The following is a 14,170-nucleotide window of genomic DNA, read 5'->3' on the forward strand; positions in this document are numbered from 1 at the left end:
GCTCGTCTAGAGAAAACAATCCCAGTTTGTCCAACCTGTCTTTATAACCAATACTCCCTAATCCAGGCAACATACCAGTGAATCTCTTCTGCACCCTCTCCAAACACCTCACATCTCTCCTGTAACCTAGTAACCAGGACTGCACATAAATGTAGCATCATCCAAGTTTATGAAAGCTACAACTTTTATACTCAATGCCCAAACTCATGAAGGCGTACATACAAAATGCCCTCTTCACCATCCCAACCTATGTCACTTTGAGTGAGCTATGGGTTTGCACTACCTCCATGCTCCTGCCATTTACTGTGGACGTTCCTCTTACTTTTGAGCTTTTCAAGTATCACAACCCACATTTGTCCGGATTAAATTCCATCTGTCATTCCTCTGCTCAAATTTCCAACTACAGGTAGTTTATTTCCTGCTGTATTCTTTGACAACCTTCCTAACAACTCTGCCTGTTTTGGGGTCATCTGTAAATGTATCAACCAGCCCAGCTACAGCCACATTCAAATCATTTTATACAAAAACAAATCTCATATATAGAATGATTTGACTGGATAGCACACAGTTTTTAAATTGTATCTCGGTACACATGACAATAATAAGCCAATATCAATGCCAAACAACAGAGGTCCCAGCCCTGACCCCATCAACCTATGTCTCCATGAATCCCACCTGCCTTAATCCTCTAGATCTGCCCATCGTAAGGCAAAATCAAAAGCTTTATTAAAGACAACATCCAGACGATGTTTCAGGTCAGGACCCTTCTTCATATTAATGGAGTATTAATAATAGCTGGGAGAAAGGTGTTGAGCAGAAGGGTTGGGGCTAGAGTTGCCGAATGATAGGTGGACCCAAATAAGGAGGGATTAATTGGAATATGAGTTGGGTGGAGGAGAAAAGGGTGGAGATAGTCACAAAAGTTGAAGGTGATGTGGAGAAGACAAAGGGCTGCAGAAAGTTGAATTTGATATGAAAGTAAGGTGTCCAGAGGGTGGAAGATAATAGGTGGGGTGTAGGTCAGGTCAAGAGGAGTTCCCCCCCCCCCCCTCCCCCATGGGTACCATGTAATCCTGTGCTACCTGCTCCATGGTTGGATAGTCAGCGACTAAACCGTCTCCCCCACCTGGTTTGCCAGGTGAGGAGGGGGATGTGAACCCCCAGCAGGACCAAAAACAAGACCTGGCAAAGGGCGGATGAGCTCCTAGCGAGCCAACAGCCATCCACACTTCAGTAGAAGTTGCGATCCCTATCGTACATAGCGTTGTAAGGCACCGTGCCCGTTGATGTTTTCAACAATGATGATGGGGGTGATAGGGAGTGGGGTAAACTAGGGATTGAGGAGGGTTGGCAAAACAAAGAAAGAGATCGTGTAGGAGGGGAAAAGAAGCAGAGGATGGGGTGTGGGGGGAGTGGAGAAAATGATCTGCATGAGAGAGCCTGGGTGGATCAAACGGGCGGCATGGCGGTGCAGCGGTAGAGTTGCTGCCTTACAGCGCCAGAGACCCGGGTTCAATCCTGGTAACAGGTGCTGTCTGTATGGAATTTGTACATTCTCCCCGTGACCTGCGTTGGTTTTCTTCGAGAACTTCGGTTTTCTCCCACACTCTAAAGATGTGTGGGTTTGTAGGTTAATTGGCTTGGTATAAATATTTTAAAATGTCCCTAGTGTAGGATAGTGTTAATCGCTGGTCGGTGCGGACTCGGTGGGCCCAAATCTGTATCACTAAACTGAACTGAACTAAACTAATAGGAAATAGACGGGTGGGGAGGTTTACCTGAGATTGGAGAATTCAATGTTCATGCCGTTGGATTGTAAGCTGCCCAAGCAGAATAGCGGGTGCTGTTCTTCCAGTTTGTGTGTGGCCTCAGTGGAGGAGGCCAAGGTAGGACAGTTAAGTCGACATGGAAATGGGGAATTAAGTGACTTGCAACCAAGAGCTCCAGTTGGCCTTGGTGGACAGAGAACAGGTCGCTTCGTCTATGCATGGTCTCACCAATATACAGGAGGCCATATCCAGAACACTAAATGCAATAGATGAAGTTGGAGGAGGTGCAGGCTAATCTCAGTCTCACATGGAAGGGATGTTGGGGTTCCTGAATGGAGGTGAGGGAGGGGTTGTAGGGAATGGTGTTGCACCTCCTGTGGTTGCAGGGGAAAGTGCCAGGGGAAGGGAAGGTGTGAGTGGTTCGAGTTCAGTTCTTGACTGGGTGTGTAAAGATGTCACCACTGCCCACTGCACCCTATCATTTTGATAGCCAAGGTTTCTACTCTTGGCTACAAACTAGTGAATGTCAATGATCAGTCTTGGTCAGAACCTGCAGCAAAATAACCTGTGGTGAAAACAAAGAATGGGCACAAATACACCATACCTTGACAGGTAGTGGGGCCAAAGCAACGATGATGTCATCTTTGCCGATGTTGGGGAAGTCCAGAACCAGGGCCACAGTTTAAGAATAAGGAGTAAGCCATTTAGAACGGAGACGAGGAAACACTTTTTCCTCACAGAGAGTTGTGAGTGTGGAATTCTCTGCCTCAGAGGGCGGTGGATGCGGGTTCTCTGGATGCTTGATAGGGCTCTTGAAAATAGGGAGTCAGGGGATATGGGGAGAAGGCAGGAACGGGGTACTGATTGGGGATGATCAGCCATGATCACATTGAATGGCGGTGCTAGCTCGAAGGGCCAAATGGCCTACTCCTGAACCTATTGTCTATTGTCTATCGTCTATTGACATAGGAAAGCATCTTATGGTGTTTCACAGGAATGTTATCAAATAAAATCCCACAGAATAGGGACATCAGGAACCAGAGGACACACTTTAAGGAATGGGGGTGGTGCTTTAAGGAGGTGGGCTCAAGTCCTGGAGGGTCAAACCTCCCCCTGAGGAACCATCTCAGAATCTCCCCATCCACCTGCCCCATCAGCCACCAACTGCCTCTCTGGAAGTGTCTGCCCCTCAGGACCCAGCAAACCAGAATGGAAGCAAATCGTTCCTCAATCCTGAGGGTCTGCATGAGATGGCGAAGAAGGGGATCGGCCAGGAGTTCAGATAGAAAAGTGACAATGACATAAATGAGGGACAAACACCATCAGAATTCGCTCTGTACCTGAATTCGAAGGTCTCATCAAAGAGAGGGTTGAGGTCTTTGTACTTGCATTGTGTGGTTTTGCCTTCCACCATTGGAAAGACATGCTTAGGTTGCAGAGTCACCTCCACGAAAGGATCACTGGCACCTGCACAGGGAAGTTACGGAGGGAATGAGGAAAAGACTCAGTGTAACTCATCTCAACCCGAACCTCCATCTTTATTTGCCTTACCATTGGAATCCAGTGGAATGAGGTTGACGGCATTCAGGACTTCAACGTGGAGCGTTTGGAGTTGGTTGTCGTAAAACACTTTGACAGTCACGGCACCGTACTTGGATGTTTCCACAGTAGCCTTCAAATGTAACGGGGAAAACCGTTAGTTTGAGGAACATTATTCCCACTGCGCCTCAAGGTGGGGAATATTAAGGAATCTCGTATCTTTATAGACTCTGTAACCCAACAACACTCCCTGACATTCTCCCTTCCTTTCACCCAGGCCTCTGCTTTGTACTTCCCGCCCTCTACTCCCCACTGGCCTCTGGATCCCGTGCTCTGGAAATCTTGGTTCCAAATCTCTTCACCAACTCCTGCATCATCTTACCACTTTCATGCCGACCCTTGATTCCTGGTAACCCCACTTTAGTTTAGTTTAGAGATATAGCACAGAAACAGGCCCTTCGGCCCACCGAGTCTGCACTGACCAGTGATCCCTGTGCACTAACATTATCCTATGCACTCGAGGGACAATTTACAATTTTACCGAAGCCAATTAACCAACAAACCTGTACGTCTTTAGAGTGTGGGAGGAAACTGGAGATCCTGGAGAAAACCCACGCAGGTCATGGGGAGAATGTACAGACAGCACCCGTGGTCAGGAACGAACCCGGGTCTCTGGCGCTACGAGGCAGCAACTCTACGGCTGCACTACCGTGCCGCTCTTTCATGCCCTTCATGTACCTTAGAACATCAGAATAGCTGCATATATACAGATGTGACCATTGACAATTGAGTATCTCCAATGCCAGCAATAAACATAGAAACAATCACACAGGTGGACCCTTTACAATCCACCTCCATGTTCCCTACTGGTTATGAATGGTACCGATAACTGATATTTCAACCTCTTTAATTTCACTGGGAGACCACGATATCTCTGATATATTTGTCACACATCCATTAGTATTGGATTAGAGGAGATTCAAAACTACAGACCTGCTGCTGGATTTTCTTTGTACAATACTTCTGGATCAGCTGATGGGTGCTTGCTGCATTCAGAGCCAAATGAGCTTCAAGAACCTGAAATAAAAGAAGGGTTACAGCAAAGTGTGGCAGCCAGCAAAACATGAGTGTCAGTAGTGAGCAGGCAACTAAACCTCAGGTATCGCCAGTTAAACAGGTAGAGTTGGCCCAAGGTAAGGATTAAGGGGGAGCTTTTCCACCTCAAGAATTTTGGGACAGTGGAATAAATGGTGCTGAGGGATTATGAGCAGCTTGCATTATTACTCAAGCAATAATCCTCGGATTATTATACTGGGATTAGTGTCCTGGTGAATCATATAACTAGGATCTAAAGAGAGCTTTAAAGCAATGTGGGGGGAGGAGGGGGAGTTGGAGCATAGAGAAGGATCTAAGTGAAGGGAAGTTTAATAAACCCAAAAAGAAATAAGTACGGAGTGACATAGAGCTCTGGGGATTAAACGTAGAAATGGCGGATAATTTCGACCAATACTTTGGACTAGTCCTTATGGTGGAGTGACCTGCAAACAACGATTTGGTCTTAAACAGAGGGGAGATCTTGTAATAATCCATATTTTGAGAGACCTGGTATTGGGAAACGTTAAAGAGAGCAAACCGCTGGGATCCTGTGGTCAGCAGCCGATGGTTTTAAAGGAAGCAGTTAATGGAGAGAATGGAGCCAATGGTTGCATTTTATCCAAAGCCACTGAGTTCAGGAAAATAATAGCAGATTGGAAAACCTCAAATGTGATCCCCTTGTTCAAGATGTAGCATGGGTGTAAAACACAGTGACGATTAGCTTAACATCTGTTATCAAGGAAGAAACAGATAGCCACTTAGAAAAGCTCCATGCAATCAATGCAGTCAGCGGGGATCTCCGAAGATGTAACTCGCAGGATCAATAAAGTGGAACCTGTAGAAGGGGTGGATTTGGATTTCCAGACGGCAATTAAAATTAAACTTGTGTCCTTTGGAGTTTAGAAGAATGAGAAGTGATCTTAACAGCATCCCAAGTGGGCATGATAAGGCAGATGTTGAGAGTGAATAATGGGACATAAACAAGGAGGTGGTTATTTAAAACAAGGCTGTGTAGGAAGTTGTTCTCACAGTGGGTGATGAATCTCTGTAATTCTCCACCTCGAGGATTGTGGAGGGCTGAATCACAGCGGTTTAAACAAGAGGTTGCAAACTGTTTGATAGATTCAAGGGATTGAAGGTTTTGGGGAACTGACATAGGAGTTGAGGCTTCGTTTGGATCAGCCGTGATCATATTGAATGGAGGCCAGGCTGCAGGACGGAGCACCCTGTCCATGGTCCTTCTGTTATGTGTTCTTGCAGGTTAGTGGAAACATGGGAGTATAAATAATGTAATAGAACAATTAGTAGAATGATTGAAGGTTTCCAGAGAGAGTGATGAGTGAGAAGGGGCAGAGGGGCTGGGAGGGATCTCAATGAGTGAAATTCTTGGTAAGGTCCAAAATTAAATTGTTTTCCAAAAACTTCAGTCACCATTTATGCTCCTCCACACCTTTCCCCCCCTCCCCCCATCTCCCTCCCACCCACCCCCTCCTTCCCACCATCCCTCCCCCCCCCCACCTCCCCGCTCCACTCCATCCCACTAAAATCACAAAAGAACGGGGACCACACAGATACCCTGATTTTCAGCATCACAGAATGCATGGTACCACCATAGCAAACACAGTGTCGTAACTAATTATGTCCTCTCTCTGCAAACCACTGGCCTGGTGCAGGATTCCCACTCTCCTGAGACAAGAGGGCTCACACACATCCAAAGTCGCGTCCTGAGCTTGGTTTTTCCCAGAATGAAATCCGCGCAGTGTCACCTACAGCCATCGAGACAGGGGACTCGATTCAGTGACTCACCTCAAAGCTGGCGGTCTGGAGTTTGTCCAGTGGCAGCCCGTTTCCCTCAGCGTGGAAGCTGTGCAGCAGGCACTGAAACAAAGCAACTCGGTGTCAATAACCAAGGCTCACAGACCCCACCGTCACAGCAGGCTAACAGTCCAACACCCAATGCATCGGAACGGTGTCAGTGTTTTACACGACAGTCCCATTAAAAAACTTATTATAAACCTTTCAACTGTGGACACCTTGATAGCTGCAGATGTGCTCGGGGAACACAAGTGCTGTTCACAAGCTCATCCATTCCTTACTGAACACACTGTGCCGGCATGCACCATGCACAGGGTGCAGCAGTTTATGAAGCTGGGTCAGGAGGTGGACTAAACACTGGTGTGGCCAATGATGCTCACATCCATTGTATTAGCCAGTGTGAAAACTGAACGCTCCTCCATCCCTGCTACAGCTGAGCAGCAAGGTCTGGGAGATGCGAAAAACCCAGGTTATGTTTAACAAACGGATCAAGCTAATTTTTGATGATGCCCCAGTCAATTACTCACTAAAATGGCATTTATTTTGCTTAATTAGATTGGTATAGATATTTTACTGAAATTGTTGGACACTCAGGGAAATAACTCGGCTGAAACCCGCCCTTAAACTGGCTCATTATGACTATAAAACAATGATGGATGGTTCAATTATGTTTGCCCCATCACAAGTAGAAAGAATTTGCAGCTAAGGATGCATTATGGATGAGCACTCACAAGGCTGACCCGAGCTATGTGTTCGTCAGAGAGTGAAGAATTCCAATTGCACAAGTTAAAGGTAAGGACGCTCAGGATACGAGGGAACTTCATCACACGGAGGATAATAATGTTATAAAAGGGATGAGTTAATACCTTCAGAAATAGAACAAAAAGTGGAGGAGTCTTTTAAAAATACAAGGTGTGCATCTACAAAATCCCTTTTCCTGGAGGGAAAACAAGCCTATGCACAGAATTCAATGCCATTTCCCCATGCATGGTTATGCATGCTGGAGTTTCCCCTGCATGCACTCAGTGAGCAAGCCTCCTCCTTGCAGTTGTGGTGGGTTTAAGACTTCAATTCATGTGTACCATAAAAAGGTGGCGACATTTTGTGTGCACCTTTCACCCACTTTTCACCCAAAGGTCCCTGCATCTTAGAAGACCATTCCTTACAGGTGTCAGGAGTTATGGGTAGAGGGCAGGAGAATGGGGTTGAGAGGGAAAGATAGATCAAGCCATGATTGAATGGCGGAGTACACTTGATGGGCCGAATGGCCCTATTCTGATCCTACACCTAATGAACTTCACACCTGCTACAAGTCCGTCAGTGATTCTCACCTGCAAAGTGTATCTCAGCCTCGAATAAAGTGCTTGGGAAACACCACACTGATACGACGTCAAGTTGATGACATCAATTATGTGTGTCCAGAGGAAACCTAGAAGGCTGTGAGAATAATGAAAGTTTTTAAAACGTGCAGTGTGGAACTGAGTCATGTACTGTTGCCATACTGTTGCCAGGTGTTTAGAAATATTTGCAAAGTAATTAAAAATAAATAACTGAAATATTACATTTACATAAGTATTCAGACCCTTTACTCAGCACTTTGTTGAGGCACCTTTGGCAGCGATTACAGCCTCAAGTCTTCTTGGGTATGACGCTACAAGCTTGGCACACCGGTATTTGGGTCATTTCTCCCATTCTTCTCTGCAGATCCTCTCAAGCTCTGTCAGGTTAGATGGGGAGCGTCGATGCACAGCTATTTTCAGGTCCCTCCAGAGATGTTCGATCGGGTTCAAGTCCGGGCTCTGGCTGGGCCACTCAAGGACATTCACAGACTTGCCACAAAGCCACTCCTGCGTTGTCTTGGCTGTGTGCTTAGGGTCATTATCCTGTTGGAAGGTGAACCTCCGCCCCAGTCTGAGGTCCAGAAGGCTCTGGAGCAGGTTTTCATCAAGGATCTCTCTGCTAATCTCTTTGCTCCGTTCATCTTTCCCTCGATCCTGACTAGTCTCCCAGTTCCTGCCGCTGAAAAACATCCCCGCAGCATGATGCTGCCACCACCATGCTTCACCGTAGGTATGGTATTGGCCAGGTGATGAGCGGTGCCTAGTTTTCTCCAGACGTGACGCTTGGCATTCAGGCCAAATAGTTCAATCTTGGTTTCATCAGACCAGAGAATCTTGGTTCTCATGAACTGAGAGTCCTTTAGGTGCTTTTGGCAAACTCCAAGTGGGCTATCATGTGCCTTTTACTGAGGAGTGGCTTCCGTCTGGCCACTCTACCATAAAGGCCTGATTGGTGGAGTGCTGCAGAGAACCGTCCTTCTGGAAGGTTCTCCCATCTCCACAGACGAACTCTGGAGCTCTGTCAGAGTGGCCATCGGGTTCTCAGTCACCTCCCTGACAAAGGCCCTTCTACCCCGATTGCTCAGTTTGGCCGAGCGGCCAGCACACAGAGAGTGGTGAATCTCTGGAATTCTCTGCCACAGAAGGTAGTTGAGGCCAGTTCATTGGCTATATTTAAGAGGGAGTTAAATGTGGCCCTTGTGGCTAAAGGGATCAGGGGGTATGGAGAGGAGGCAGGTACGGGATACTGAGTTGGATGATCAGCCATGATCATATTGAATGGCGGTGCAGGCTCGAAGGGCTGAATGGCCTACTCCTGCACCTAATTTCTATGTTTCTATGAAGAGTCCTGGTGTTTCCAAAGTTCTTCCATTTAAGAATGACGGAGGCCACTGTGCTCTTCGAGACCTGCAATGCTTTATACATTATTTTATACCCTTCCCCAGATCGGTGTCTCGACACAATCCTGACCCAGTTGTCTACAGACAATTCCTTCACCTTCATGGCTTGGGTTTTTGCTCTGACATGCGCTGTCATCTGTGGGACCTTATATAGACAGGTGTGTGCCTTTCCAAATCATGTCCAATCAATTTAATTTACCACTGGTGGACTCTAATCAAGTTGTAGAAACATCTCAAGGAATTGTTATTGTATTTCCTTCCCTCCTACCTTCTAGAAGGCTCTATTCTCATCTCCCAGTTCTCCGTGATATTTATTCTGATGAGACATTCAACAACAGAGCCTTCTGAAATGTCTTCTTTCATAAGATCATAGATCAAGTGATAGGCACAGAATTAGGCCATTCTGTCCATCAAGTCTAATCTGTCACTCAATCATAACTGATCTATCTCTACCTCCGAACCCCATTCTCCTGCCTTCTCCCCATAATCTCTGACACTCGTACTAATCAAGAAAACATTTCTTCCTGGACTTCTTTACTGCGGACAGAGTCCTTGATCACATTTCATTTATTTTCTGCACCACAGCTCCCACTCCTTTTCCTTGTGGACAGAGCAAGAATAGAGTTCTTTTGGCCTTCACCTTCCACCCAATTAGCCTCCCCCTTCCATAGATCATCCCTCTCAATTTCTGCCAACTACATTATTCCACCACCAGACACATCTGCGAAGGCACATGTTGACAGGGATCACATCAGAGTGATCACATCAACATTTCAACACCGCCCTTCACAGCCCCCTGGTCCACTCTTCTGTTTCTACCACCCACTTCCCATCATATTTAACGTTGCCATGCAACCACAGGAGATGCTGGTTTGTCTATTCACCTCTTCCTTCCCCAACCCTCAACGACACAAACAGTCCTTCCAGGTGAAGCAGTAATTCACTTGCGCTTCTTTCAATCTGGGGTTCTGCATTTAATGTTCCCAACATGGCCTCGTCTATAGCCTCGTCTTCACTGGGGAAAGCAAACACAGACTGGATAAGTGATTTGTGGAGTACCTGTGTTTAAATGCATGTGTGACTCTGAGCGGCCGGTTGCTACCACTTTGATTCTCTATCCCTCTCCGAACTCTGTGTTTGTGGCCTCCTGCACTCTTACAAGGAGGCTCAATGCAAGCTTAGGGATTTCAAACTCTCCAGCTTTAGGTAGCTCACTCTTTAAGTCTGTCTGTATCAGAACTGGCCATTTCTGTGTCTTGCATTAGTTTCTGCAGGAAGACTCTCTCTAACTTCTACAGGTGCACAGTAGAGAGCATGCTGACCGGTTGCATCGTGGCTTGGTTCAGCAATTTGAGCGCCTTGGAGAGGAAAAGACTACAAAAAGTAGTAAACACTGCCCAGTCCATCGGGTCTGGCCTTCCTTCCATCGAGGGGATTCATCGCAGTCGCTGCCTCAAAAAGGCTGGCAGTATCATCAAAGACCCACACCATCCTGGCCACACACTCATCTCCCTGCTACCTTCAGGTAGAAGGTACAGGAGCGTGAAGACTGCAACAACCAGGTTCAGGAATAGCTACTTCCCCACAGCCATCAGGCTATTAAACCTAGCTCGGACAAAACTCTGATTATTAATAACCACTTTCTGCTATTTGCACAAAAATCAGTTTATTTATTCATGTGTGTATATATTTATATCATGGTATATGGACACATTTATCTGTTTTGTAGTAAATGCCTACTATTTTCTGTGTGCTTAAGCAAAGCAAGAATTTCATTGTCCTATACAGGGACATATGACAATAAACTCACTTGAACTTGTTTCAGTTTAGTTTCTCAGTTTACTTAATCTATTCAGTTTTAGTTTCTCAGTTTCTCAGTTTACTTACTCTATTCATATACTCTGGGTATGATGCACAACATTATTATTTACAAAAGCACACACAGTGCTGGGGTAATTCAGCAGGTCAGGCAGTATCTCTGGAGAACATGCATAGGTGACGATTCGGGCCAAGACCCTTCTTCAGTCTGAAAAAGTGCAGATAAAAAGATGATGATGGGGTAGATTGAGAGATTGGGACTACAACCTAACGTATGTCTGTGCAGCAGTCTGATAACAGCTGTTCCTGAATCTGATGGCGTGTATCTTCTATGTAGGAAGCAACTGCAGATGCTGGTTTATACCAAAGATAGACACAAAATGCTGAAGTAGCTCGGCGGGTCTGGTAGCAACTCTGGAGAAAAAGGAATAGGTGACATTTCGGGATGAGGAGCTTGTTCAGACTGAAGGAGGGTCTCGACCCAAAATGTCACCTCTTCCTATTTCTCCAGAGATGCTGCCTGACCTGCTGAGTTACCGCAGCATTTTGTGTCTCGTGTGTACCTTCTGTCTGACGGGAAAGGGGAGAAGATGTAATGCTTGGGATAAAAATGGTCCTTGATTTTATTTAAGAAGGAACTGCAGATGCTGGAAAATCGAAGGTACACAAAAATGCTGGAGAAACTCAGCGGGTACAGCAGCATCTATGGAGCGAAGGAAATAGGCAACGTTTCAGGCCGAAACGTTGCCTATTTCCTTCGCTCCATAGATGCTGCTGCACCCGCTGAGTATCTCCAGCATTTTTGTGTACCCTTGATTTTAATGGCTGCTTTCCTGAGGTGGCCTGCAGTGTAGATGAAGTTGAGGAAGGTAAAGCTGGTTTATGTGATGGACTGGGCCACTTCCACAGCTCTCTCCAAATCCCTTGCTACAGCACTTGGTCGCTGCAGAAGCAAATCTGTTTAAACCTCGCAAAATCTCCAAGTTCTAGCTCATCCTCTGCTGACAGTAATTACCACCCTTTCAAATAAGCAGTCATAAACTGACAACCTAATTAAGTGTTAATTGCTGTCGGCAGGCATTTGTTTACTAATGACTAACACTGCAAATGAAAGGTGTTAGAGCCAAACTACATTATACATGCAGAATGGAAATAGCAGCTTTGGGCGAGATCCCTCCCTCGCCTGTGCCCGAGCTCCACCTGCCCGCTCTGCTGCAGCTTCAGGCTGTGCCACAACATCCGTTTCCATGGAAGCCACGGCCATTGTCTCGGGGTGATTCAATCAGAGGTCTGCTGATCATGCAGGAGTCTGCGCTGAAAGGACAGAGAGATGTCGCTTGGGATCAAGCTGGGAGCAGCGGGAACTGGGAGACGCCGCCCAAAATAGATACTCCCCGTCAGGAGCAGATTGCTATTCCGTGCAGAATGCCGACAACAGAATTGTGGGAAATGTCGCCAGTGTAGGCACAAGACTAACAATCGCTGGGTGATCTTAGCACCAACAAGACAAAAGAGGCGGTTGTTGGCTAAAGTAAGCAAGGGGGGTGAACACAACCCAGCCCTCTATCTGCCAGTCCAGGACCCTGTGGAGTGAGTGAACATGGTCCTCAAATATCTCCTCCCAACCCTACTTTATGGGCAATGGCTCGCAGCTCGATGCTCCATGACCTGCCCCCAGATCTCCAGGGCTTGCAGGTCACCACGGTACATGACCAGCCAGACTGAGAGCTCTGCTCCCTGTACACCATGATTGTGCAGCCACCACTGTCACCATCACCATCACCACCACCACCACCACCATCACCATCACCACCATCACCACCACCATCACCACCACCACCACCACCATCACCACCATCACCATCACCACCATCACCATCACATTTACCGTGCATAATTTGAGCAGAACGCTCCCTCACACCATGCGAGGGAACCAGATAGGGTGTGTCCCTCCCTTGGTTATTATAGAATAGAATAGAATAGAATATGTTTATTGTCATTGCACAAAACTGAGCAACGAAATTCCATTTGCTTCTCCTCCGTTAAAAGAAATACAACACAACAACCAATACACATATGTACAGTTAATAGTAAAATAATAGATACATTTTATACTAATACATAATACATAATAATAATAGATACATTAAACTTTAGACTTTAGAGATATAGTGTGTTGAATCAGGCCCTTTGGCCCACTGAGTCCACACCGACCAGCAATCACCCCGTACAACAGAACTACACACTAGGGTCAATTTACAGGAGCCAATTTACCTACAAACATGTGGGTCTTTGGAGTGCGGGAGGAAACCACAGCACCCGGAGAAAACCCACGCGGTCACAGTGAGAACGTACATACAGTACTGCGTACAGACGACGCCCGTAGTCAGGATCGGATCTGGGTCTCTGGCGCTGTAATACAGCAACTCTAACTCTGGGCCACCATGCCGCCCGATATATAGACCCGCTTTTGATCTGAAACGTCACCCACTCCTTCTATCCAGAGATGCTGGCTATCCCGCTGAGAAACTCCAGCATTTTGTGTCTATCTTCAGTGTAAACCAGCATCTGCAATTCCTTCCTACACATAGGACCTAGAGTAGATGGTCAAAACCTTCTTCTCTGGACAGAGCTTTGGCTAGGGGGGGGGAGTTTAAGGAGATGAATGGGTCATGTTCTTTTACTCAGGTGGGTGTCAGGAACGTGCTGCCTGTGAAAGTGATGGAAGCTGTGCTGCCTGTACGGAGTTTGTACGTTCTCCCCATGACCTGCGTGGGTTTTCTCCAGGAAACTCCAGTTTCCTCCCACACTCCAAAGACGTATAGGTTTATAGGTTAATTGGCTTGGTATAAATGTGAAATTGTCCATAGTATGTGTAGGATAGTGTTAGTGTACGGTGTGGACTCGGCCAATTTCCGTGCTGTATCTCTAAACTTAACTAATATCTGTTTCTCCATCTCCTGCTAGCTATTAGAAGCTGATAATAGAATTCCATCAGAGTAATTGCATATTTCTTATTTGTGAGTTCTAATATTGCCTTTGTGGATGAACCCTCCAATATATCCTTTCTGAATGCAGCTGTGACATCCTCCATTGATTAGTAATCCACATATTTTACTTCTCTGGATTACATCTGAAGGCCTGGAACATTGTGCTGCCAATCCCGTCTTTCTCATATCCAAGTCTTTGTAATGGCCACAACATCACAGTTCCAGGCACTGATCCAGGCTCCAAGTTCATCTGCTTTACCCACAGACTACTTGCATTTCAATAAACACATTTCACCCCGTCGATCTCGACATGTTCGTTGGCCTCTCCCTTCCTTTGAGACCTGCTGGTCAAAACCGCGACCTTCCCATCAGTCCCTCCACTTGCTGACCTGCTGCTCTGGTTC

At 46.4% G+C, this 14,170-nt stretch overlaps 1 protein-coding gene across 1 annotated transcript in view; it reads right to left on the reverse strand.

The window, feature by feature from the left end:
• The window catches only part of unc13d (unc-13 homolog D), a 75,101-nt gene that overhangs the window by 2,542 nt on the left and 58,389 nt on the right, over positions 1–14,170 (reverse strand). The window contains exons 26-30 of the mRNA XM_033044415.1: positions 7,550–7,655; positions 6,210–6,281; positions 4,302–4,385; positions 3,321–3,441; positions 3,110–3,236 (exon numbers count right to left, since the gene is read on the reverse strand). Coding sequence (XP_032900306.1) covers positions 3,110–3,236; positions 3,321–3,441; positions 4,302–4,385; positions 6,210–6,281; positions 7,550–7,655 — 510 coding nt within the window. The remainder of the gene's footprint in view (positions 1–3,109; positions 3,237–3,320; positions 3,442–4,301; positions 4,386–6,209; positions 6,282–7,549; positions 7,656–14,170) is intronic.

This window comes from Amblyraja radiata, chromosome 26 (assembly GCF_010909765.2).
Source record: "Amblyraja radiata isolate CabotCenter1 chromosome 26, sAmbRad1.1.pri, whole genome shotgun sequence".
NCBI lineage: Eukaryota > Metazoa > Chordata > Chondrichthyes > Rajiformes > Rajidae > Amblyraja > Amblyraja radiata.